Source organism: Miscanthus floridulus, chromosome 1 (genome assembly GCF_019320115.1).
Source record: "Miscanthus floridulus cultivar M001 chromosome 1, ASM1932011v1, whole genome shotgun sequence".
Lineage (NCBI taxonomy): Eukaryota > Viridiplantae > Streptophyta > Magnoliopsida > Poales > Poaceae > Miscanthus > Miscanthus floridulus.
This window is the reverse complement of record NC_089580.1, coordinates 24,344,077-24,367,644: the sequence shown is the minus strand read 5'-3', so window position 1 is coordinate 24,367,644 and position 23,568 is coordinate 24,344,077. Positions and strand designations below refer to the sequence as shown.

Below are 23,568 nucleotides of genomic sequence, written 5' to 3'. Positions count from 1 at the left end.
TCAGGCATCTCATGGAAAATATAAAGAAGTACTACCATGGTGATGTTTATGCCAAGAACATGTGGCCTGCTGCTAGAGCTTATGTACCACACAAGTTTACCCATTTCTTTGACAAGGTAATAGAAGCTAGCCCAAGTGTGCTTGACTGGCTCAAAGATCATCACAAGCTATTGTGGGCAAGGAGCAAGTTCAGTCCAGACATCAAATGTGACTACATAAACAATAATTTGGCTGAGAGTTGAAATGCTTGGATCAAGGAGCACAAGGATCTACCTGTTCGCTGCTTGGCTGATGCAATTAGAGAGAAGACACTCAGGCTTTTTGCAAAGAGGAGGAAGATAGCTAATGCTTTGCCTCCTGGAATCCTACCTGCAATTATCCATCAGCTCAATGCAACTTCCAGGGGTTTAGACCATCTTAAAGTGACTAACAATCACCCAGAAGAAGCATAAGTGACTGAGATCTACAAAGATGAAGAGGTTAGGAGGCATGTTGTGTATCCAACACAACATATTTGCACATGTAGAGAGTGGCAAGTGACTGGAAAGCCATGCCCTCATGCATTGGCTTTAATCACAACTCTGAGGCAACCAAATATGGCCATGTATGTGAACAACTACTACTCTGTTGAGAAGTTCCAGGCTGCATACAATGGGATTATTCCCAGCATAACAGATAGTGGACAGTGGCCCCAGGTGGACAAGGGCTTCAAGTGCTACCCACCCGATATAAAGAAGAGAGAACAAGGCAGACAGAAGAAGAACAGGCATCTTGCCCCAACTGAGAGAAGTGGAAAAGCAACAAGACAGGTGAAATGCCTTGGTTGTGGTGAGTATGGCTACAGGAGTGGAAGCTGGAGGTGTTCACTGACTGGCACCAAGAAAAGGTAATGTACTGCCCCTACTGTTAAGTACAATTATAACAGTTAACCATAGACCCTAACAACTACATTACAGGAAAAGGACTAAAAAATTAGCCCCTAAACCTGGAAGGAAGAAGCGACAGACAGACCCTACTCCTAGTGGAGAAAATACACCAAGAACAAGGGCAGCAATGGCTAGAGAAGCAGCAGCTAAGGCAGCTAGGGAGGCTCAGGAAGCTGCAGCTAAAGCTTCTGTAGCAGCTGAAGCAGCAGCTGCTGCAGAGAGAGAAGTCCTAGATGTGGCTCCAATTGAGGTTCAACATGCACCACCCTCAACCAATGCAGCAACTAGAAGGTATGCCCTACTTATAAAATTGCATATTTATGAATATCATCTAACACTTGGTATGTCCTTTAAATAGGAACCTCTTCTGGGATCTATAGGTGGTGAATGTGGTCGATGAAACAACAAGTGCTTCTGTGGACATGCAACCTAAGAAAATGACTCCAAGGAAGAAGCAGCTAGCTACAAAGGTGAGGAAGAGCCCAGCCAAAAAGGGGAAGAAATGAGAGCAACATCTGTGACATGTTCATTTTGGTTGTAAAGGCCTAAAAATTGTCTCTTTTGTGTGACTAAGACCTTCTGATCACTGTGTTTGAGCTTATTTGGTTCATGCTATCTGCCTATTGTGAACTGCTATGTTGGATTTGTTATGGCCAAAATCTGAACACAGATGCATGAAAACCAGACATTTTATTTTCATTCAAACACATTTTTCATTGCCATTCATTCATGCATTGTCACTTCATTACATCATTGCAGCAGCCATACATCAGTAAACATGCCTACATTGTCACTTCCTAACAACATACATCAATACACATCCAACTACAAAGCATACAACACAGGTAATGAACATGTTCATCTGCCAAATCAGTGACTCCATCTTCTCCTCCAATTCTTCCCCTTCTTGTCACCCCCCTTGTCACCATTTGGATTGTCAACTTCCTCTTCCTGTGACATGTTCATCTCTTCCCAGTTCGACGGTCGAACCAGGATAATGCCGTTACGTTGCAAATCCTGAAAATATCCCTTCTCGAATCGGTAGTATCCACAAAGCTTCGGGTACTAGAAATATCAACTAGGATTAGAGGGAGATTTAGAGCCCTAAATGCCAGCGAGGGGAATAGATGAGATTATACAGAACTCATCCTGTTCCTCGCGCATTTGAAGTACAGACGGCCGTGGTTTTCGCTGTCTTTCTTCGTCCGCCCCTCCACCACTCTAACAATACCGCAGTCCGGGCACATGATCAGCGGGAAGCCACTAAGCTCACCAACCGGATCCATGGTCATGGAAGCAGTGCTGGAGCTCCGGATCCCTTGCTGCAGCCTACTCCTGGCCCTTCCCGCGGAGGAGCTGGCTGCGTACTGGGACATGGCTCGCGGTGGGGGCGGCATTGGGCGCGGCGGGGTGTGCGGCGGCGTTGGGTGGCTGCATCGGCGAGCAGAGTGGGAGGAAGAAGAAAGGAGGAGCGGAAGGGCGAGCTGGAGTGGGTCGGGCCGCGCGTGGGGAGGGATAGAGAGGGCAGGGGCAGGGGCGGCCATTTTCCCTTCGCCTGCCACGCTGGCCAGCTGAGGTGCCGTGCCACGCCAACAATTATTGTAAAAATGTATCGTTTTTCTCTCCCAGCTGCTAAAATCGTAGCGCCAATTCTAAACCTGCTATCCGAGGAGTGGCCATCCGTTATGATGGTAAAAAGTTAAATATCCCCCGGCAAGTCGGCAACAACGTAAGAAAGACTGTATTTCTCGTAGAGTCAGCCGGTATTAAAAGGAAAAAGAAAGAAAAAACTTCCTAGGTCGTCTTTACACACAAGACACCATTGATTTTTCTTTCACCAGGTCCACTGATCCTTGTTTTCGTCACTGAAAATGAAGCAAAAGAGATTGCGTCACAGCAGCACCATCTTCTTCCTCCATGCACCCACCATCCTGCCGTGCTGGATCGTACCGGCCGGCGGCAGCGTTGCAGCCTCTCTCTCGCGTCAGTTTTCCGCGTGTTCAGTGGGCAGTGGGCAGTGCACTCATGGTCGTGGGCAGTGCCGTCAGTATATAATCGCATACTCCAGTCATCACCTCAGCCTCCACGAGTCAACGTGCTGCTCCAGTACCCACCTGCTCTGGTCCGCTACATTCCGTGTAGTGTCTGTCTCGTGGCGGCTGCGCGCGGGCCGCAGTCCCCAGAGCCGAATGTCAACGCCCGCTTGTTTCGGTTCCCGAGGCGCCGCACAAGACGACCACTCCTGAGAGCCCCGGTGCTGCTCTGCAATTTCTAGACTACTCCTTTGGAAAATCACGTATTCACGCACGTCGGTCTATAACCAACGTGATAAGTGAGATCATCCGTACGTATGACGTAGACGTGCACCTGCGGCACACCCGGCCCACCAGTTACCACCACACACGCATGCACACACGGTTGCTGTAGGTTCGTTTCTGATATGGGTACTTTATATTAACTTGATTAATTAATGTGGTGTACGGTTTCCGCTCGGATTCGTTACTCTTTATTATTGGTTTTATATATACTACTATATACTGTATATGTATGTTTGCGTGTGAAACTACGGACGATTCCTGTTTCCCTTTCCAAATATACCAAGTACTGTAAATATCTAGCTTTTGTCTGTGGAATCTATGCGCAGAGGTGTTGCTCTCAGAAAGCTCGAGCAGACGTACGTCCACTGGTACTCCTATACTACCAGCTAGCTGTATCTGGCTTTGTTCCCGTCACCATCTGCCTAGTGCCACCACCTATGGAACCTGTCCTGTCTTACCTGGGCCTTCAAAGACCAAGGGCTGTGCTGCCATTGCAGCAGCAGCAGCCAAGGAACATATATTCTACTCCAGCACAATAAGCTTGCAGCCGTTTTAATCACTATCGAACAGGCCCATTTGTTTACGAAAAACTCGAGGACGTGACCACACTACCTTGCAAGGTAATTTACCACTTGAAAAAGGACCTGAGGACAGGATTATACAGTCTTCTGATGAAAAGACCATGGGCGCGACCGCACCCAGGTAACGGGTTCGGTTCGGTCAAATCGCATCGTATCGGATCCGGCGTGCATAGCTAAAGAACGGTAATAATCTAACTATTTGGCCCCGTTCGCTCGGAGAAATTTTAAAGGAATCTGGACGAATCTGGAGGAATCTGTGTGAGAAAAACACTGTTCCGGATGAAAAAAAAGCGGATCAAACCGGATTTAAGGACACACGAACGGGGCCTTTACCGGACACCTCAACCCTGATGCACCAGCTGTGCCTGAACAACGTTGGCTGTTGACGGCGACGCCGTCACACGAGCCACCCATCGTGCATGCTCGCGTATTTTCAGAGAAGGGAAGGAAGGAGACTGCGACTGCGCAAAGTCTGGATAAATTTCTAAATTTGATCAATTTTAGCTAAGCTGACTGAGGAAAAATGATGCCAAGTTAAAATATGGCATCTAACTAAACGCTGACTAGTAAAATAAAACTAGTTATAAAATCTGGCTAGCCTAGTGTGTACACTAAACCAGACACGTCCCAAACACGATGATATCAGAAAGATTTGAGTACCATCCACACGCAAACACTAGGATGGACTGATAGCGCGATGTATCTATCTGCCCGCCTGTCTGTCTGCGGATTCACGGATAGAGCCGTTGCATCCCCTATCCGATCGACACGTAAGCACGGGTCGCTTGTCTTATAATCCGTATTTTTTGACTTATTTTTTCACTCAGAATAGTATTTTTTTCTTATAATAAATCGGTCAGAATAGTATTTTAGTTTATTTTTGCAGCGAACCTAACGGGGCCGTAGTATAGCCTGAAGCCGCGCCGGCGCGCCGGACGCGGTGACGCGCGCGGGCAAGCACCTAGCGCTCGCGGGCGATGTCTCTCCAGGAGCTCGCGGGCGACGTAGTGCCTGCTGGTGGTGACTGCGGCTGCCTGCTGGCGGTGGTCCGGCGCCGCGCGCGTACTGGCTACTACGAGAAAAAGAAAGATGCCCCGGGGTGGCGTGCGTGCGGCGCGCGCCTGCGGCCGGCCCGCCGCCCGCTCCTGCTCGGCGAGAAAGGCGTGGACCAACCAACCGCGTCTCGGCTTCGGCCGCGTGCCCGCCGCGTGGGCATCCCATTCAGTTCCGGAGCAGGCCCCACGGGCGATCCGCGTCACCGTCGTCGCGACTGGACAGCGCAAAACGCAGCTCGCCGTCTCGTCTCGTGCCCTCTCCGACCCGTTGACCGGTGGCTAACGCAACTCACGCGAACCTATCATCGCCACTGTTTTTGTAGTATGTTCGACGGAACTTACATGAGATTATGACAACCCCCGTAGTCACGTACCGTAGTGAATTCTTTTATATGCCTGCTTGCATGGCAGATGACGTGTACAGTGTAGCCATCACTCATGACTCATGAGTCAGGAGTGGTCATAGTATTTGCAACCAAGGTGGATGGCTACAATCTATGTGGCGGAGTTAGTGCTTGTTTAGTTTTTTTAAAAAAATTCAAAAAGTGCTACAGTAGCCATCACATCGAATCTTATGATACGTGCATGGAGCATTAAATATAGACGAAAAAAAACTAATTGCACAGTTTGGTTAAAAATTGCGAGACGAACGTTTTGAGCATAATTAGTACATGATTGAACACTAATTGCTAATATAAAAACAGAAGTGCTACCGTAGCCAAATTCCCAAAATTCGCGAACTAAACACAACCTTATAAAGTTAAAAACATTCCCTTTCATCAAATTTAGGGGTTCAAATCAGTTATAATAGCATTTGGAAGTAATACAGGCCCTCGTATTATAAAATAAAATAATATTAGGAGTCTCACTGAAAACATCCCGTCAACCAATTCATAAAATCATTGATTATATATAACACAAGAGCTTCATTTAAGCTCCGCCAGCATAATTACGATTCCTTTCATCCCGCACCGTTAAGAGACTGATTGCTCTTGCTCGTGCTCGTATTCGTAGATCCACCCATCGAACGAACACACGAACCCTACGCAAGAGAGCAGCCACGCATCTCTCTCCTTCCTCTCCTCTCCTCTGCGGCTCTGCGCTCCTCTGAAACTCTCCTACTTTTCTCTCTTTCCCGTCGTCGCCATGTATTACTCCTCGTCGCGAAATCTTCTGTCGTAAATAAAGGGGTCATCATCCGTCCACCGTCCACGTGGGCGGCGGTTGCGGCCACGGCGGCGGCGGCGGGCGCCGGAGATGTGAGAGCCCCCGTGCCGTTGGAGATGGCTGCGGCGGGGGCGGCGAGCACCACCGGGGCCGGCGAGGGGAAGAAGCGGGGCGCGTCGCGGAGCTGGATCCTGCTCGACGCGGCCGGGGAGGAGCGGGTGCTGGACGCCGATAAGTACGCCATCATGCACCGCGTCGACATCAACGCGCGCGACCTCCGCATCCTCGACCCGCTGCTCTCCTACCCCTCCACCATCCTAGGGCGCGAGCGTGCCATCGTCCTCAATCTCGAGGTGCGCCCCCCTGGTCCCGTCCCGTCCCGTCCCATCCGCCTCGCCAATTCAGTTGTGTCGTTTTTCGTTCGGTGGATGGATGATGCGGGAGGAATCATGGAACAGCGTATGCGGGTGGGGTTTCCTGTGATTTCTCAATTTCGCGTTCCCTTTGCGGATTTTCGGGTGCTAATTGTGTTGTTTGTGGCTACATATGGTGCTGCGAACAGTGTGTTATAACCAAATTGTAGTTACAATGAACTGATCCCCTAGTCGCGGCTGGTTTTTCTTTATGATCCTAACGATTATGTTGGATCGTGCTGTTCTGCTTTTTCATAGTAAATGGTGCCGAGTACTTGATGCAGCTGCTTCATCTGAAAAGTAAAGTAAAGGGGATTTCTAACGAGTTTTCTTTTTTTCTTTTTTGATGGAATCTTCGTCGGTGGCTCGAGCAGCACATAAAGGCAATCATCACTTCCGACGAGGTGAATTTTACTGCTTAGTATTTCCTCCTCCTGATTGTTTAGCTGCTAGGAGCTTTCAAGTCGTTTCCTCCCATAATCTAGAGTAATCACAGATCTCTGCAGGTTATATATGTGCAACTTCACATATGCAAACCTGGATTAGTTATCCATATAAAATTTTGAAGAGAAAGTGATATATATATTCCGAATAGATAGCTTCATTCTGCCCTCAAATCCTCGATTTTAGATAGGAGCTCGCTATACTAGTTCTCAGGTCATGCTGCTATAAAATAATCAGAAAGCCATAGTTTATTTGATTGAATTGAGGATCTTAAATGTCCCATTCTTAGATGTCGCAAATGTGGTTACTCACAACTGTTGTATTTGGATTGGCTCAGGTTTTGCTTAGGGATCCTTCTGATGAGAATGTAATCCCTGTAGTAGAGGAGCTCCGGAGGCGGTTAGCTCCATCAAATGCCACTCAGCATGATGGAAAAGATAATTTAAATGGACAGCATGATGTGGAAGGGGCAGAAGAAGATGGTAAGTTGGGCTTTGCTATTTTGTATCAACTGCTTATGATAGGAGGACACTAATATTTTTGTGTAATGTTGATGTGGTTACTTTGTTTGACATTTGTCCCTCTTGTATGGCCAAGAATTGGAACAAACAAGCAAGGAAATCTTTGTAGATACATAAAAGTATACAGGAAAGAAATGGACATAAAGTTTTGATTGAGATATGGTCACACCATTTTGTTTCTTTCTTTCTTTTTAATCTCTATGTCCTTATCATGGGACGTTCTTTTGGGAGAAATATGTTATATTAGTCCAAAGTATGTATCCATGGCACTTAACTTTGATATCTGATGCCCTATCTGTGTCTCCTTGCACTTGTCCAATAATGTTGTATGAGTCTGCAAACATTCATTTAACTTCCCCTAGGAACTTTGGATAAATGAACATAACTTGAGATATTCAAACTATGATTTGGTTGTGACGTATGTGCCTGTCCTCGCATGCATGTCCATCCCTTTTCTTTTCTCTAACAAAGATAATAATTATGTAGCCAGAGCACAGCAACATATTTCTAAGTGCTGTACCAAATCAATACTTGATATATAAATGAACCTCTGTGATTCATTTCGGTAAACTGTTCCTGGATTTTTTTTTTTACTTTTCTATTGTGTGAAACAAACTATAATTGACATGCCATTTGTAGCCAGATCCCCTTGTGTCAATTGACTTGCAAACAATATATCTGTGTGGTTCATGCTAGATTGAAGTATATCAAAGCCCTCGCTATTGTTTCACATATATTTATTCTTTTTATTTGTCTTGGTGGATTCTCATGATAGCTATACACAATTCATTAACACCTGCTATCTGATTTCATGAACTCCACAGAATCTCCTTTTGAGTTCCGTGCATTGGAGGTTACTCTGGAAGCAATCTGCAGTTTCCTTGATGCGCGCACTACTGAGCTTGAGACCGATGCTTACCCAGCTCTGGATGAGTTGACATCCAAGGTGAGTGCACATGCTCTTATACTGTGTTCCATTAGTATGCACTTGATTTGAACATCCTAGCGTGTTTTAATAAAGTTTGAGCATCCTAGAAACATGACATGAGTTATTTTAAATAACATTCAAAAGACATGCTAATTGCATGATGCAGAAATGTGCTACTTTACTCTTGTTTCATAAGTGAAATTTAAATATATATATTTAGATATTGGATAAAGTAATCTTGCGCAATCGCATTTTAGTCACTTGTGTGTAGGGGACTAGGTAGAGTTATCATTATTCAGTAGGAACTGCTACACAGAATTACAATGAAAGATTGCAACAACATTTACCTTTGTTTTTGATGTACCAAAAAAGTCAAAGCGACTTATAATTTGGAACAGAGGGAGTAGCAATCAAATTTACATGCTGATTTGCAAGTAAGGCTAAAAATATACTAACAATGTTACTTTTGTCGGCATGCTAGTCTGAAAACATGGGCTAGTATAAGTCATGATTGTGGAACACAGTTTTCAGTTAAGTCTAACAGATAATCTGCTGTATGATTAAGCTTCATTCAGTTCCAACATAATATTAGCTATGTTGCATGGAGGCCCTAGAATAAACTAAACTTGCATTGGTAAGTAGTATTGGCAAAGCCTGCAAATCTATCTCCTTGCCAACAACGTATGTTTCCAACTTTCCATAGAGCCATGAAGGCATGTCAGGCTAAGATCTTTCTAATTCCTTGTTGCATCATCTTCATACATTCTATGTACCAATTTCTCCGTATTAAGCCGAGCTGTTGTGGGCATCGCAGATCAGCAGCCGCAACTTGGATAGGGTACGAAAGTTGAAAAGCGGCATGACAAGATTGACCGCAAGGGTTCAGAAGGTCTGGTTCCGGTTTGTCATACCTCATTTGGTTTGCTACCTGATACTTTTCTGTACAGTTTCTTTGGGGGGTATTTTTCTTTAGAATGTGATCATTTGTTTTGTTCACTGTGTTCTGAATGTCATGTTGCAATGTCAATTCTCCTGCTTTGTGCAAGCTTAGTTCTGATCATGAGCCATGCCACTGTAAGAGGCTGGATAGTTGTGACAGAAAGTGCTTTCTCTTTTTGGCCTTGTGGGATTGACATGCTTACAATCGACTTCAGGGGGCATGAATTTTTTCCTAGTAGGTTCAATTTATTGATTTCAATAACAGAAGTTAACATGTAGATGTTGTTAGTTAGTTATCATGAAAGTGACTTGCTAAAGTTTAGCTTTGAAATTGTAGCTATCTAAACTTTAGCTAGCTAAAAGTTCTCCCAGCTGAATTTTAGCTGGGGTGTTTGGATCCTCGAGCTAATAGACTCAGCTAAACTTTAGCTGAGTTTAGCTAGGTTGAAGCAGCTAAACTCAGCTAAACTTTAGCTGGTCTTTTAGCTGGGCTGTTTGGATCCCTAGCAGCTAAATTTAGCCAGCTAAAGTTTAGTTGGTGGATCCAAACAGGCCCAGTTTTGTACTATATTGTTTGCCTTACAATGCTTAATGGGATTGAATCTTTTAGTTTCCTGAAAAATATATTCTTGAAAACTGAACCAACAGAAATTGGTTGAGCCCTCTGAATAAGATGTTCACAATGTTTGTGTATGACGTATGCCTTCTATTGATGTGTTAGATATATTTTTATCTGTACTGCCATTTGAGGTGCACTTTTCATTTATACCACCAGTCCGTGTCAATGATGTGTAGAACCAGACCCCACATGTAATTGACTATCTTGATAGTATAAATGAAAATTGCCTCCCAAATGATGGCATGAATAAAAATTCCCCTTAGTGTTTATTTTATTTCATGACATTAGTATTCTTGGTGGGTAGTGATAGACTAGTAGCACTGTTTCTCTTCGTGGTTTAGCAATCACAAAATGTTCTCTATTTGCCAGGTGAGAGATGAGCTTGAACAATTATTGGATGATGACGACGACATGGCTGATCTTTACTTGTCTAGAAAGTTGGCTGGGGCATCTTCCCCCGTCAGTGGTTCTGGTGGACCAAATTGGTTCCCTGCATCCCCAACTATTGGTTCAAAAATATCAAGAGCAAGCAGAGCCAGTGCAGCTACTGTGCATGGAAATGAGAATGACGTTGAAGAGCTAGAGATGTTGCTAGAGGTTTGTATTTTGTTCCTTTACCTGACAGACATAACTTATCAGTTGTCATTTTCTTGGTTGAGTACTTAAAGTAATTATAATCTGCAGGCATATTTCATGCAAATTGATGGCACATTAAACAAATTGACAACGGTAAGTTGGTGCAACTGATTTTAAGTTTTACAGCATCACAATAGACTAGCAAAGCCTGCCCTTATGCTGCTGTTCACATGGGTATTGTTTAAATTCTAATGCTGTAAGAGAACTGTTAGGATTTAGCTCTGTGTTGACTTGTATTTGTTTGCAACACCTTTTCAGCTGAGAGAGTACATCGATGACACAGAAGATTACATCAATATCCAGGTAATGTTGCCTATTATAGATGCATACTGCATTTATGTTTCGACCATTCAGATTCTAAATACATTTTGTTTTTTCTTCTTTTGCCGTGCAGCTTGATAACCACCGTAATCAGTTGATTCAGGTATAATTTGCAATAAACTGGACCTCATCATGTTACTCTTTGCTAGAGATGTAGAAATTTCAGAATTACAGACTGATTTTAGACAGGTGTCACTTTTAGTAGTTTGATGTGTAATCACTTGGTGTTGAATGTGCATTCCATATCATATCACCCAAGCAAAGTCCTGAGTAATACTTGTTGCATTTTTGCACTCTTTTAGAATAACATATTTTTCGTTTGGTCCCTGCAGCTAGAGTTATTCTTGAGTTCTGGGACCGTCTGCCTGTCGCTGTACTCGTTAGTTGCTGGAGTCTTTGGTATGAATATTCCGTATACCTGGAATGACGGCCATGGATACATCTTCAAATGGGTAAGTTTCTACTCGCAATACGGCACATATAATGATGCGTTGCTTGGTGTAACTTGTTCCTCCCGTGACAGGTGGTTCTTGTATCAGGGCTTTTTTGTGCCTTTATGTTTGTCTCCATTGTTGCGTATGCGAGACACAAGGGTCTCGTCGGATCCTGAATAGCTGAAATAACCGCAACTTGCTTCCCTCAACTGTAAATTTGAGCCAGTGAGCATCGACTTTGCGGGGTGATTCATCTCTTGTACCAAATTGGGTAGTAACAAATTGGGGGTGTTGAATAGGAACTATAATAGAAAGTTAATGCAAAAGAAATATGATTGCCCCCGGTTTCATAATGTTTTCATGGTGTTATTAGCTAGGTACCTCTTTCTGAATTGATTTTCCTAACTATGCACAAGTGCCTGCAATATCTTTTTTTTTTTTTTTGAAAATTTGCCTGTGTTATCTTTGAATTTTCGTTTAGCACATGCTGGCGGAGCTCACTTAGAGCATCTCCAAGAGCCTTTCTAAAATTTACTTTAAATCATCATTTGAAGAGTTATTTAAGTAAAAATCATTTTCTATATATTTATATTCTCCAACAACTTTTCTATATCCCGTGCGCAGTCTATAGAGTCATTCTCGCTCTTCATCTTTGGCTAGCGAGAAATCCAGAATAGTGGATATCTATATTTGGATATCTAATTGAAGAGGTTGTTGGAGAGTTTTTTTTTTCACCAAAATCTCTATTTCTGTAAATTAGAGAAAATATAAAGAATCTCTTGAAGATGCTCTAATTGCATTTTATATGCACTTGTGCATTTTTACCGCTCCTTCTGGATGCTCTATATTTCGTAATGCCGAAGCTCCATTTTCCATGTGGAATCTAAATCCCTGCTAGTTACAAATTTCGAATTAGTGGTAGCAGGCCTCTGGTTTTCATGTAATGCCAATACCAACCAACATACTATAGATTACAGAGTAGGTGTGAATTACATGCGTGAAGGGCAAACACGAGCTGATATACGGCCCAAGGTCCAGAGACCAGAGTGGAAGAAAGCCCATCCGATGTACTTCTACTTCAAGAGCCTTTATTTATCCCCTCATTGAGATTTGCACCCAAACGGAGAGCTAAGCGAGATTGTATTTGCCAATTTGGCAAGAAAATACGGATGAGCTTCTCCTTGGACAGCAAATGGAGAGCGGGTGAGCTTCTCCTTTGACAGCAAGTGGAGAGCTAAACGAGATTGAATTTGGCAAGAATACGGACGAGCTTCTCCTTGGACAGCGGCTGCAAACACATAGGTACAGACGTTATCAGGAAATGATCACCGAGTCCTCTGTTTTTTTCCTTTCCTTTTTATTTTTTGAAAAATGTACTCAGTGTGACAGTGTTCCCTCTACAAGAGTGAAACTGAGTAGTGTCAGTGTGACCTTGGGCGTGAAGTCGTCGGCCCCGGCCTTGATGAACGCGTCGACGTCTGACGGGAAGGTGTCGCTGGACAGCCCCACGATCGGCGTCGTCACGCCCATGGCCCTAATCCGCCGAGTCGCCTGCGCGCGCGCACGCCGCCGCCGGCGGGGGCAGAGCGAGTCAGCCCGGTGCACCAGTTAAATGCCAAAGCGCACGCGTTGCACTTAGCGGATCATCGATCGATGTGAGCAAGTGAATTGTGGCTGTGGGTTAGCGCGCGCCGGCACGCACCTCGTGTCCGTCCATGACGGGCATCTTCCCGTCGGTGATGATGAGATCGTAGGCGCCGGCGCTGGCGCCGCCATCCCGCACGCGCCGCACCGCCTCGGCGCCGGTCCCCGCCTCGTCCAGCTCCACGCCGCCGACGGCCGACCTCAGCAGCGCCCTCGCACGAACCTGCAGCTAGCAGGCGTTGCAGGCCGGCCCGGCTAGTGACCATCGAACATAAAACATCAAGTTTGCCCGTGGACGCGCACTGCGCACACGTACGTACCTTGTGGATCTCCTCGTCCTCGACGAGGAGGACCCTGATCACCTTGCGCTCCGCCGCCGCGCCGGCCATTGAACGACGCTCGACGCCCTGACGAAACCAGACCTCAACCAATCAAGCGCGATGCGGTGGCAGTTAGGCCGGCCGGCAAACGGCAGCAGCAGGCATTTAAGTAGCCGGGACAAGAAACATTGCACGGAGAGTCTCATGGCTGCCGCCTCTACGCAATCTACCGGCGCCCGGCTCGTTTCGGCAAGGCCGCGAAGGCTCCATGTGCCCATGACCTGATTCAGTTCGTCGTCGCGCTGTGCGTGTGGCTCCCAGGACTCAGAGGCGTACACGAGCGAGGACACGGTAGATGCCCGATCCATCAATGGACGCGATGCGAGCTGGGCGTTCCAAACCACACGCGACATGGCGTGGTTACTGCGATCGGCAAGCGCTACCGCTTTGAGGGGGGCAATGGCGATCCAAGCCGCGGGTCACCGGCCTCGGCTGTTTGCCCGGACAAATGCTAAATCTGGCGGTACCTGGATGCGCGAATAATTGGGCGGCCTGCCTGCTCCGCGTCTGCCTTGGCCGATGGCCGCTAGGCGCTAGCAACGGCAAGTGGCCTGCCTAACCCCCTACGGCGCCCGAGATCTTTCGGGGGATCGTGTGTGTGTCGTCAGTGCGTTGATCCGACGGCGGCGGCGAGGCAAGAGGGAGCTGCGGCGTTACGATCGGCGACAGCCGCAGATGCGTGAGTGCCCAGCGTAGGAATCACCGAATCGGCGGCGTCTCTGCTTGCTATGTGTCGCGTACTCGCACCACGCGTCAGACTACAACAGGGCCCCTGCTGGGGATCGTGTGTGTGTCGTCAGTGCGCTAGCTGGGGATTACCACGGCACCACCTACCACATCCGTATACTGCTACAGTAGTATTTATCAATAGTAATAACATGTCAGACAAAATACATTTACCTGCCATATTTACTCGATCAGGCGGCTTCACACAAAATTGTTACACTTGCATTGTGAGCGAGGCCGGCTTTACCCTATCTTGAGGCCTTGAGAGAGCTCAGACTACTGGCTCTGTTGGGTGGTCGCAGAGTACGGGGCTCTCACGCGTTCATTAGTTTCGGTTCTGTTCGGCTGGTTTCGAGCAACGGCGAATTTCTCGTCGGGGGTTACTCCCCATCCCCATTCCCACGCAGGCAAATTTCTCCCGTCCTCGTCCTCACGAAGGCTCATGGGGAGCACTTCTTCCCCATCCCCGTCCCCGCTCGGGGATTTAATCCCCACGGGGATCCTCATCCCCACATCAACTCACCACATGAAGTGCTAGCTTTGTTGAAGGCCAGTAGCACCTGCAGAAACATAGGCCCATGCTGGCCCATTAGTCCGAAATGGAAACCAACGGTCCAGAGAACACAATTTTGCTTTGTTTTGGCTGGGGTGCCCCTTATTTTATAGCTTCCTCCCTTCGCGCTCCGCGCTCCGTAGCCGATGTGGTACTAAAGCTTTGCCTCATCTCCAATTCTCCACCAAACGCAACGTGTTTTTTATTAGGCCTCCCGTCGCATCCGGCCCATTGCTCGAACGGGGGAGGAAGTTGTCAGGCCAGGCTATTGCTCGAACGGGGGAGGAGGCTGTCAGGCCGGCCCAGCTAGCTTAAGCAGGAGCCTCCTTAGTGCACATGGAATTTGGCCTTAAACATTTCGGATTCCCGCGGGGAATGGGGACGGGGGCATGCATACCATCCCCGATAGGATGATTTTTTCCCATTTAATTCCCCATGGAGAGAAGATTTGTACCATCCCCGTCCCCTAATAGGTGAATTCCATGCGGGGAATCGGGGAACGGGCCCCGTTGACATCTTTAGGCTGGTTGGGTTGGTAGCACTGTTGATCAGCCAATAGGGGCCAATCAGTCAGCTTCAACAGAGGAACCAGCCGAGCCATATAATGCTAATGTTGTTCGACTGAGGCGATGCTCACATCAAATTGTGGGCAGCTCGGCGTCTCAGGCAGGGATTAGCACTCGAGTTAAACCCAAGTAAAATGTTATGCAAATACAACAAGTTATCATGAGACATACGCAAGTTGTCCAAGCACTTCCATTCGTTTCGTAGATTGACTTCTAGCCACTATCGCCCGGTCATCTTCTAGAAGGGGAGGTCTGGGTTCACTATAGGAGCCTCATTGGCTACTATTGCTTTGTACTTTGCAAGCAGGACAGCAGCAACCACCAAGTTCAAAATGGGCGGTCCTTCGCTTGAGCTGTCGCTGTTAGCGAAATCCTCAGTGCTGCTCATCTGCAAAACCAAGATTTAGTCCTAAATTATGAGGCAGTGAATATTATTGCAACTTGAAACTAGAAAGCTCAGGTTACAACACAATTTTTACTTTCCAGCTATATTATATGTCCAATCTGATACATTATCACTTCATATGTTGAACACTTGTAGGTTCTTCAGTAATCAGTAACTTTGTTTTTAATCACTTAGTCCAGCTCAATGAAACAGAAATACTTGAATTGTCTACATAAGTTATTTGATTAGTGAACCCGAGACCAAGTCCTAGTACAATGCTTTTAATTAGCAGCATGGGAACATTGCTGCCTGCAGCACCATACACTGAGGTAGCGATGATTTGTAATTGTAGATGAACCTACAAGATCAATTAAGTGTAAGTTAGGAAGCGAGGAACATATGTTGCATATGTGTAAACAAATGTAGAGAAGAATTCGTACCTGGGGACTCCGTGATGGCTGCAACAACTACCTCGTCCTGAACATAAAAAACCGAAATATCTGTTGGACAAAGCAATTTACAACACAGAAACAATTTATTTGGGTACTTGGAAAAAAAACCAGCACACAATGTTCAGGCTACAGGCCGTATTACAACGATGGAACTTCAACAAATGTTCTCAGCGACACAATACAACTCAACATAAACGTAGTAGGAAGTGAAACAACATAGACTGTCGTAGTAGGAGGGCTTGTTCAGATAACATCTACTTGGATCTGGTCCTCCTATCCTCCCAGCACATCTGCACAAAGTTGATGCGGCCTTGTTTTATTTCCATGCTGAGGAAGTTCCTACGGTGCAGTGTGTTCGTGCAAATAATTACAGTCTGAGCATAAATAGCATCAGACTCTTCCAAACCATCTTCTTTCATAATCTTCACCACTTTGTCCATCTCCTCTTCCTGCTTGCTCGGCCCATTGCTCGAATGGGGGAGGAAGCTGTTAGGCCGGGCCATTGCTCGAACGGGGGAGGAGGCTGTCAGACCGGCCTAGCTAGCTTAAGCAGGAGCCTCCTTAGTGCACATGGAATTGGGCCTTAAACATTTTGGATTCCCGCGAGGAACGGGGACGGGGGCATGCATACCATCCCCGTCCCCATCATACCCGATGGGGATGATTTTTTCCCATTTAATTTCCCATGGAGAGATGATTTGTACCATCCCCGTCCCCTAATAGGTGAATTCCCTACGGGGAATCGGGGAACGGGGCCCCATTAACATCTTTAGGCTGGTTGGGTTGGTAGCACTGTTGATCAGCCAATAGGGGCCAATCAGTCAGCTTCAACAGAAGAACCAGCCGGGCCATATAATGCTAATGTTGTTCGACTAAGGCGATGCTCACATCAAATTGTGGGCAGCTCGGCGTCTCAGGCAGGGATTGGCACTCGAGTCAAAATTATTATACAACGGATACCAAAACAATTTCATGAATCCATAACGATTGGGTTTGGCAACGAAGCGTCACCATCCACTGCAGTAAGCTGCCATAAGAACAATGGCACCCCAGAGCAATCACAAAAACAAGTTTAAAAGCTAGTAATTCATGACAACATAAAATTCAAATCGATTACAGTAGACCTTCACTCGGTTGCTAGTTAAGTATAAAAAACTTTGGTGGCCAAGTTATAGACAAAAAAACACTTGTAAGTATCACCAAAAGCACCAGTGTTTTTCACTGTGCTTATAAGAGAAATGACACATTCATCGTTTGTTTTTTATCTTCATCTTTTTACCAGAGATTGCATCTCAAATTACAGTTCATTCCAACTCTTAAGAACACACTATAACTGTGCATAACAACCACCTCGTGCTTACAAGGCATCTCAAATTACAGTCGTTTCGTCCATATCACTAGTACTTGGGATTAGTGGAGACTTTACAAAACTAGTAGCAGTTCCACCATGCATGCGAAACAACTACAAAAACACAGCCATACAAATCTGTTGGTGTACTCCACATACAACAATGTATTTGGGTGCATGTACCTACAGTAGCATACAATCCTACTATTTGCAATTGCTACCATTCCTCTACAATTGCCAAATGACCTAAGTGGCATATGTACAAAATTTATACCCTTTTCAAGGCACATAAGAATGAGCATGAAGGCAGCTCCCATGCAAAGTCACTTACCCATCCATATTTGGGTCTTCAAGCCATCCTCCAATCCTCTTACACCTCTTCTCCACCTCACGGCCTCGCCTACAAAAAAAGACAACACAAGCAAAACCTGCATCCAAACATACAAGGGACAACTATCTTCAATTCAACTACTTTGCATCCTAATTCAAATCACCTTTGCTGAATCAATCTCTCCATAGAGGCACAGATATGTACTCCCTCATTGCTATCATAGTATTACTTGCATTGAGCTGCACCCAGACATACGGTGGGTAGGTAGGCGATCCAAATCCATGCTCCTGAATGAACAAATAATTGTTCAGTGCAAAGCATGACATAATAATCATCTTTTGCTTGACCCTATGGCAGTAAGGTACCCCATGCAGAATGTGCCACTGGTCTTTCAGAACCCCAAATGTCCGTTCAATGACATTGCGTAGCCTCGAATGCGTCAAGTTAAATTTCTCCTGTCGGGACATACTCTCAACAGGTACACCCATAAAATCATCTAGATGCTACCTTGTATTTTTGAAAGGACCCATGTATCCATACTCCAGTGCATATTCAACGTCCACCAGATAGTAGTGGTCTACATCACATGAACCATTTGCATAATTAGTTTTTCTTTTCTACCCAAGCAACTAAAAAAATGTAGGTCAACTAATTGCATGGCAGTTGTCACTCACCGTGTGGTGGATGCGGGAAGTTTGGTTCCTCCTAACATTCTTTTAGGACCGACATGTCATGCACCGAACCCGCCATCCCCACACCGATAGATGTGAAGCACCCATCCATGTCCACAATGGCATAAACATTCATAGTTGCATCTCCTTTCCTATTTATATGGTCAATTTTGGCCTCCTTATTCACCTTACTTTGACATGTGTGCCATCCAAATCCCCGATGCATCCATCCAAGAATGGTGCATATGTGCCAAGTTGCCATTTCACTCCAGCATAACTGCAATCAGCTGGAACAAGAACATAGTGTGTCCACCTACACATAACCTCGGCGACATGACTCATCTTCCTACTAACTGTATCCAAAGACTGTTTGAATCTATCCTTGCTCCTAGTTGCCTGGTTGTGCGCACAAGTCCACACATATATACCTAAACATTCTAGGGATCATGTCTGTCGTGTACCCTTCAGGCCAAACCCAAGTAAAATGTTATGCAAATACAACAAGTTATCATGAGACATACATAAGTTGTCCAAGCACTTCCATTCGTTTCACAGATTGACTTCCATCCACTATCGCCCAGTCATCTTCTAGAAGGGGAGGTCTAGGTTCACCATAGGAGCCTCATTGGCTACTATTGCTTTGTACTTTGCAAGCAGGACAGCAGTAGCCACCAAGTTCAAAATGGGCGGTCCTTCGCTTGAGCTATCGCTGTTAGCGAAATCCTCAGTGCTGCTCATCTGCAAAACCAAGATTTAGTCCTAAATTATGAGGCAGTGAATATTATTGCAACTTGAAACTAGAAAGCTCAAGTTACAACACAATTTTTACTTTCCAGCTATATTATATGTCCAATATGATACATTATCACTTCACGTGTTGAACACTTATAGGTTCTTCAGTAATCAGTAACTTTGTTTTTAATCACTTAGTCCAGCTCAATGAAACAAAAATACTTGAATTGTCTACATAAGTTATTTGATTAGTGAACCCGAGACCAAGTCCTAGTACAATGCTTTTAATTAGCAGCATGGGAACATTGCTGCCTGTAGCACCATATACTAAGGCAGCGATGATTTGTAATTGTAGATGAACCTACAAGATCAATTAAGTGCAAGTTAGGAAGCGAGGAACATATGCTGCATATGTGTAAACAAATATAGAGAAGGATTCGTACCTGGGGACTCCATGATGGCTGCAACAGCTACCTCGTCCTGAACATAAAAAACCAAAATATATGTTGGACAAAGCAATTTACAACACATAAACAATTTATTTGGGTACTTGGAAAAAACCCAGCACACAATGTTCAGGCCACAGGCCGTATTACAACGATGGAACTTCAACAAATGTTCTTAGCGACACAATACAACTCAACATAAACGTAGTAGGAAGTGAAACAACATAGACTGTCGTAGTAGGAGGGCTTGTTCAGATAACATCTACTTGGATCTAGTCCTCCTACCTCCTAGCACATCTGCACAAAGTTGATGCGGCCTTGTTTTATTTCCATGCTGAGGAAGTTCCTACAGTGCAGTGTGTTCATGCAAATAATTAAAGTCTGAGCATAAATAGCATCAGACTCTTCCAAACCATCTTCTTTCATAATCTTCACCACTTTGTCCATCTCCTCTTCCTGCTTGCTCATACAGGCCTTCTAGAGCTTATTGTCTTTAATGATGTCTGTTAGGTCGTTAAGGCACTCATCAATGGAAGCACTCTTCTTACTGCGTGGGCTATTGATAGAGAAATCCCTAGTGGATCTCTTGGAGGACTGATGAAAGCTCTAGTTTGGTTTTGGTGAATTAAAGAAACCCTAAGTGCTAACTTAGTTTATCAAGTGATCATGAGATAGGTAGCACATTCGAAGTGGTGAAGCAAATGAAGATCATGACATGATGATGGTGATGATCAAGTGCTTGGACTTGAAAAGAAGAAAGAGAAAAATAAAAGGCTTAAGGCAAAGGTATAAATGGTAGGAGCCATTTTGTTTTGGTGATCAAGACACTTAGTACATGAGGAGAAAAACAAAGATATAAGTGATAGGGGGAGAGATATGGCAAGAGATATGACAAAGGAAAGGGATCAATTAAAATTTTGAGCACACAAGTAGGGGGAGCAAGCTCATGAACTTGTATGATGCATTTGAATGTGCATTTCATATGTTTGCTTGCATGGCACAAGTTTTAAATTTCAATATTCATGCTTATGTGGTATATGCTAGTTATATGTTTGAATGATGAAATGAAAATCTAGCATGCATAAGTTTATCTAGTGATTTCATTTCCAAGTGTTTCCAAGTGGTATCAATCTAACCATGGTGCTAAGGATAATATAATGGTGCACTCTAATTGGTATCACGCTTCAAAGGTCCATCTTTTATACTTTAGCATCATTTGGTAGACATTGTCTCGTATATTTTCTATCTAAGCATATGTGCAAGCTACAATTCAAACTCTTAGCACATATGTAGAGAGAGCAATTGCTACCATTTGGGGTTCATGAAACTTGTCCATATCCTTTTACAAATGTTAAAAATGCTTGGGCAAGCAACATGGATTCAATTGAATTTCAATTCATATCTTTATGTAAGAGTTGTCATCAATTGCCAAAAAGGGGGAGATTGAAAGCTCTAGTTTGGTTTTAGTGAATTGATGGAACCCTAAGTGCTAACCTAGTTTATCAAGTGATCATGAGATAGGTAGCACATTCCCAGTGATGAAGCAAATGAAGATCATGATATAATGATGGTGATGCCATGGTGATGATCAAGTGCTTGGACTTGAAAAGAAGAAAGAGAAAAATAAAAGGCTCAAGGCAAAGGTATAAATGGTAGGAGCCATTTTGTTTTGGTGAACGAGACACTTAGCGAGTGTGATCATATTTAGGTTCGATAGCCATACTATTTAGAGGGGTGAAACTTGAATCGAAATGCAATTATCAAAGTGCCACTAGATGCCCATAGAGTACGGACAGTCCGATGGTGCCACCGGTGCCCTAGACAGAAAAGACAGAGGTCATTGTAAGTGATCGAACGCTGGTCTCTGAAGGACCGACACGTTCGGTCAGTAGCAGCAGAAGAAGCGCAGCGTCGATCGTCGACCGGACGTTGGCTGGCTGCATCCGGTCACACTGACATAGTCATGCATAGGGGAAACGCCAAGTGACCAGACGCTGGGTGAGTCTGGTCGAACATGACTGGACGTGTCTGGTCGTAAAAAATCGTTTTTGGATGCTTACTAGAAATGACCGGACGCTGGGGGTCTGTGTCCGGTCACTTTGAGCTGCTGCGTCCGGTCATCACATGACCATTGAGATCGAGCGCTCAGTATTTGAAGAGAGGGGACACGTGGCATGCATCGCGTGACCGGATGCTGAGGTCCAGCATCCAGTTGATATGACCGGAGCGTTCGGTCACCCCGTGTTGTGCCCAGTGAAGGGGTACAACGGCTCTATTTCGTTGGGGCTTCTATTTAAGCCCCATAGCCGTCTCAAGCTCACTCTCTTGGCCATTTGCATTGACATAGCAACCCTGTGAGCTTATCAAAAGCCCTCCCACTCATCTCCATCGTTGATTCATCATCCTTGTGAGATTGGGAGAGAATCTAAGTACATTGCTTGAGTGTTTGCATCTAGAGGCACTTGGTGTTCATGTTTCACTGCGGGATTTGCTTGTTACTCTTGGTGGTTGCCACCACCTAGACGGCTTGGAGTAGCAAGGATCATCGAGCGGAGGTTGGTGATTGTCTCTGGCTCCGATCATGGTGATTGTGAGGGGTTCTTGACCTTTCCCTGGTGGAGAGCCAAAAGGTACTCTAGTGGATTGCTCGTGGCTTGTGTGATTTCTCAATGGTTATATCAATGAAGAAGTATATATTGAGCAACCTCCCGGTTTTGAAGATTACAAGAAGCCCGACCATGTGTACAAGTTGAAGAAGGCATTATATGGCTTGAAGCAAGCACCTAGAGCATGGTATGAGAGATTAAGGGACTTACTACTCTCTAAAGGGTTCATGATGGGCAAGGTTGACACCACTCTTTTCATTAAGAAGATTAGAAAAGATTTATTTGTGTTGTAAATCTATGTTGATGACATCATATTTGGATCAATAAATCAAGACTTTTGTGATGAGTTTGGTAAGATGATGGCTAATGAGTTTGAGATGTCCATGATTGAAGAGTTAAGTTACTTTCTTAGTCTTCAAATTAAGCAATTGAAGAATGGTACATTTGTGAGTCAAGGCAAGTATACCAAGGACATGATCAAGAAGTTTGGCATGAGTGATAGCAAGGCCATTAGCACACTAATGGGAACCAATGACAACTTGGATAGTGATGTAAGTAGAAATATGGTGGATCAAAAATTGTATCGATCTATGATTGGAAGCCTACTCTATGTGACCGCATCAAGGTCGGATGTCATATTTAGTGTATGCATGTGTGCAAGATTTCAAGCCTCACCAAGAGAAAGTCATTTGAAGGCTACTAAGAGAATATTTAGGTACTTGAAGGATACACAAAATGTTGGTTTATGTTTATGGTATCCCAAAGGAGCAAAGTTTGAGCTAGTTGCTTACTCCGACTCAGATTATGCGGGATGCAAGGTTGAAAGGAAGAGCACCTCGGGTACATGTCAATTGTTGGGAAGATCACTTGTTTCATGGTCATCAAAGAAGCAAAATAGTATTGCATTATCAACCACCGAAGCCAAATACATATCCGCCAGTAATTATTGTGCACAAATACTTTAGATGAAGGCCACTTTGAGTGACTTTGGAATCAAGTTCAAAAAGGTGCCATTGCTATATGACAATGAGAGTGCAATCAAGATGATCAATAATCTGGCTCAACATGCAAGAACAAAGCACATTGATGTCCGCCACCATTTCATAAGAGATCACCAACAAAAAGGGGACATTTGCATTGAGAGTGTAGGCACCGAAGATCAACTTGCCAATATATTCACCAAGCCATTGGATGAGAAAAGGTTTTACAAGCTAAGGAATGAGTTGAACATATTGGATTTCTCAAATCTATGTTGATGCACCCCCACTTATATGACATGCCTCTCCTTTGAGCAATCCAAGGTAAAAGTTAATTGGTATGGCATACATCCTTGCTAAGGACATGATTAGTGCATCTAGTCATCTTTCAATTTTAATAGGCTCCTTCATGAAAATCAAATGAATTTGATGTTTGTATGGTACCACTG

At 44.8% G+C, this 23,568-nt stretch overlaps 2 protein-coding genes across 2 annotated transcripts; one reads left to right on the top strand and one right to left on the bottom strand.

The window, feature by feature from the left end:
* The first annotated feature begins 5,836 nt into the window (after positions 1–5,836).
* LOC136459654 (magnesium transporter MRS2-I) lies at positions 5,837–11,710 on the top strand. The gene is made up of 11 exons (XM_066459526.1): positions 5,837–6,400; positions 6,835–6,864; positions 7,242–7,386; positions 8,250–8,371; positions 9,168–9,242; positions 10,281–10,508; positions 10,596–10,640; positions 10,806–10,850; positions 10,942–10,971; positions 11,201–11,320; positions 11,392–11,710. The coding sequence occupies exons 1-11, from the start codon at positions 6,164–6,166 to the stop codon at positions 11,476–11,478; spliced, it is 1,164 nt and encodes a 387-aa protein (XP_066315623.1). The 5' UTR covers positions 5,837–6,163; the 3' UTR covers positions 11,479–11,710.
* A 130-nt stretch (positions 11,711–11,840) lies between these two features.
* LOC136459741 (two-component response regulator ORR41-like) lies at positions 11,841–14,181 on the bottom strand. The gene is made up of 4 exons (XM_066459612.1): positions 13,267–14,181; positions 13,005–13,169; positions 12,734–12,853; positions 11,841–12,590 (listed from the first exon to the last, which is right to left on the bottom strand). Exons 1-4 carry the CDS (start codon positions 13,333–13,335, stop codon positions 12,537–12,539), a joined length of 408 nt encoding a protein of 135 aa, XP_066315709.1. The 5' UTR covers positions 13,336–14,181; the 3' UTR covers positions 11,841–12,536.
* Positions 14,182–23,568: the final 9,387 nt, after the last annotated feature.

Coding starts and splice junctions, on each gene's coding strand:
- LOC136459654 (XM_066459526.1), top strand. CDS start 6,164: ATGGCTGCGGCGGGGGCGGCGAGCACCACCGGGGCCGGCGAGGGGAAG. Junction 7,387..8,249: donor GGAAGGGGCAGAAGAAGATG/GTAAGTTGGGCT, acceptor TGAACTCCACAG/AATCTCCTTTTGAGTTCCGT. Junction 11,321..11,391: donor ATGGATACATCTTCAAATGG/GTAAGTTTCTAC, acceptor CTCCCGTGACAG/GTGGTTCTTGTATCAGGGCT.
- LOC136459741 (XM_066459612.1), bottom strand. CDS start 13,335: ATGGCCGGCGCGGCGGCGGAGCGCAAGGTGATCAGGGTCCTCCTCGTC. Junction 13,170..13,266: donor AGGACGAGGAGATCCACAAG/GTACGTACGTGT, acceptor TGCTAGCTGCAG/GTTCGTGCGAGGGCGCTGCT. Junction 12,854..13,004: donor CCGTCATGGACGGACACGAG/GTGCGTGCCGGC, acceptor GCGCGCGCGCAG/GCGACTCGGCGGATTAGGGC.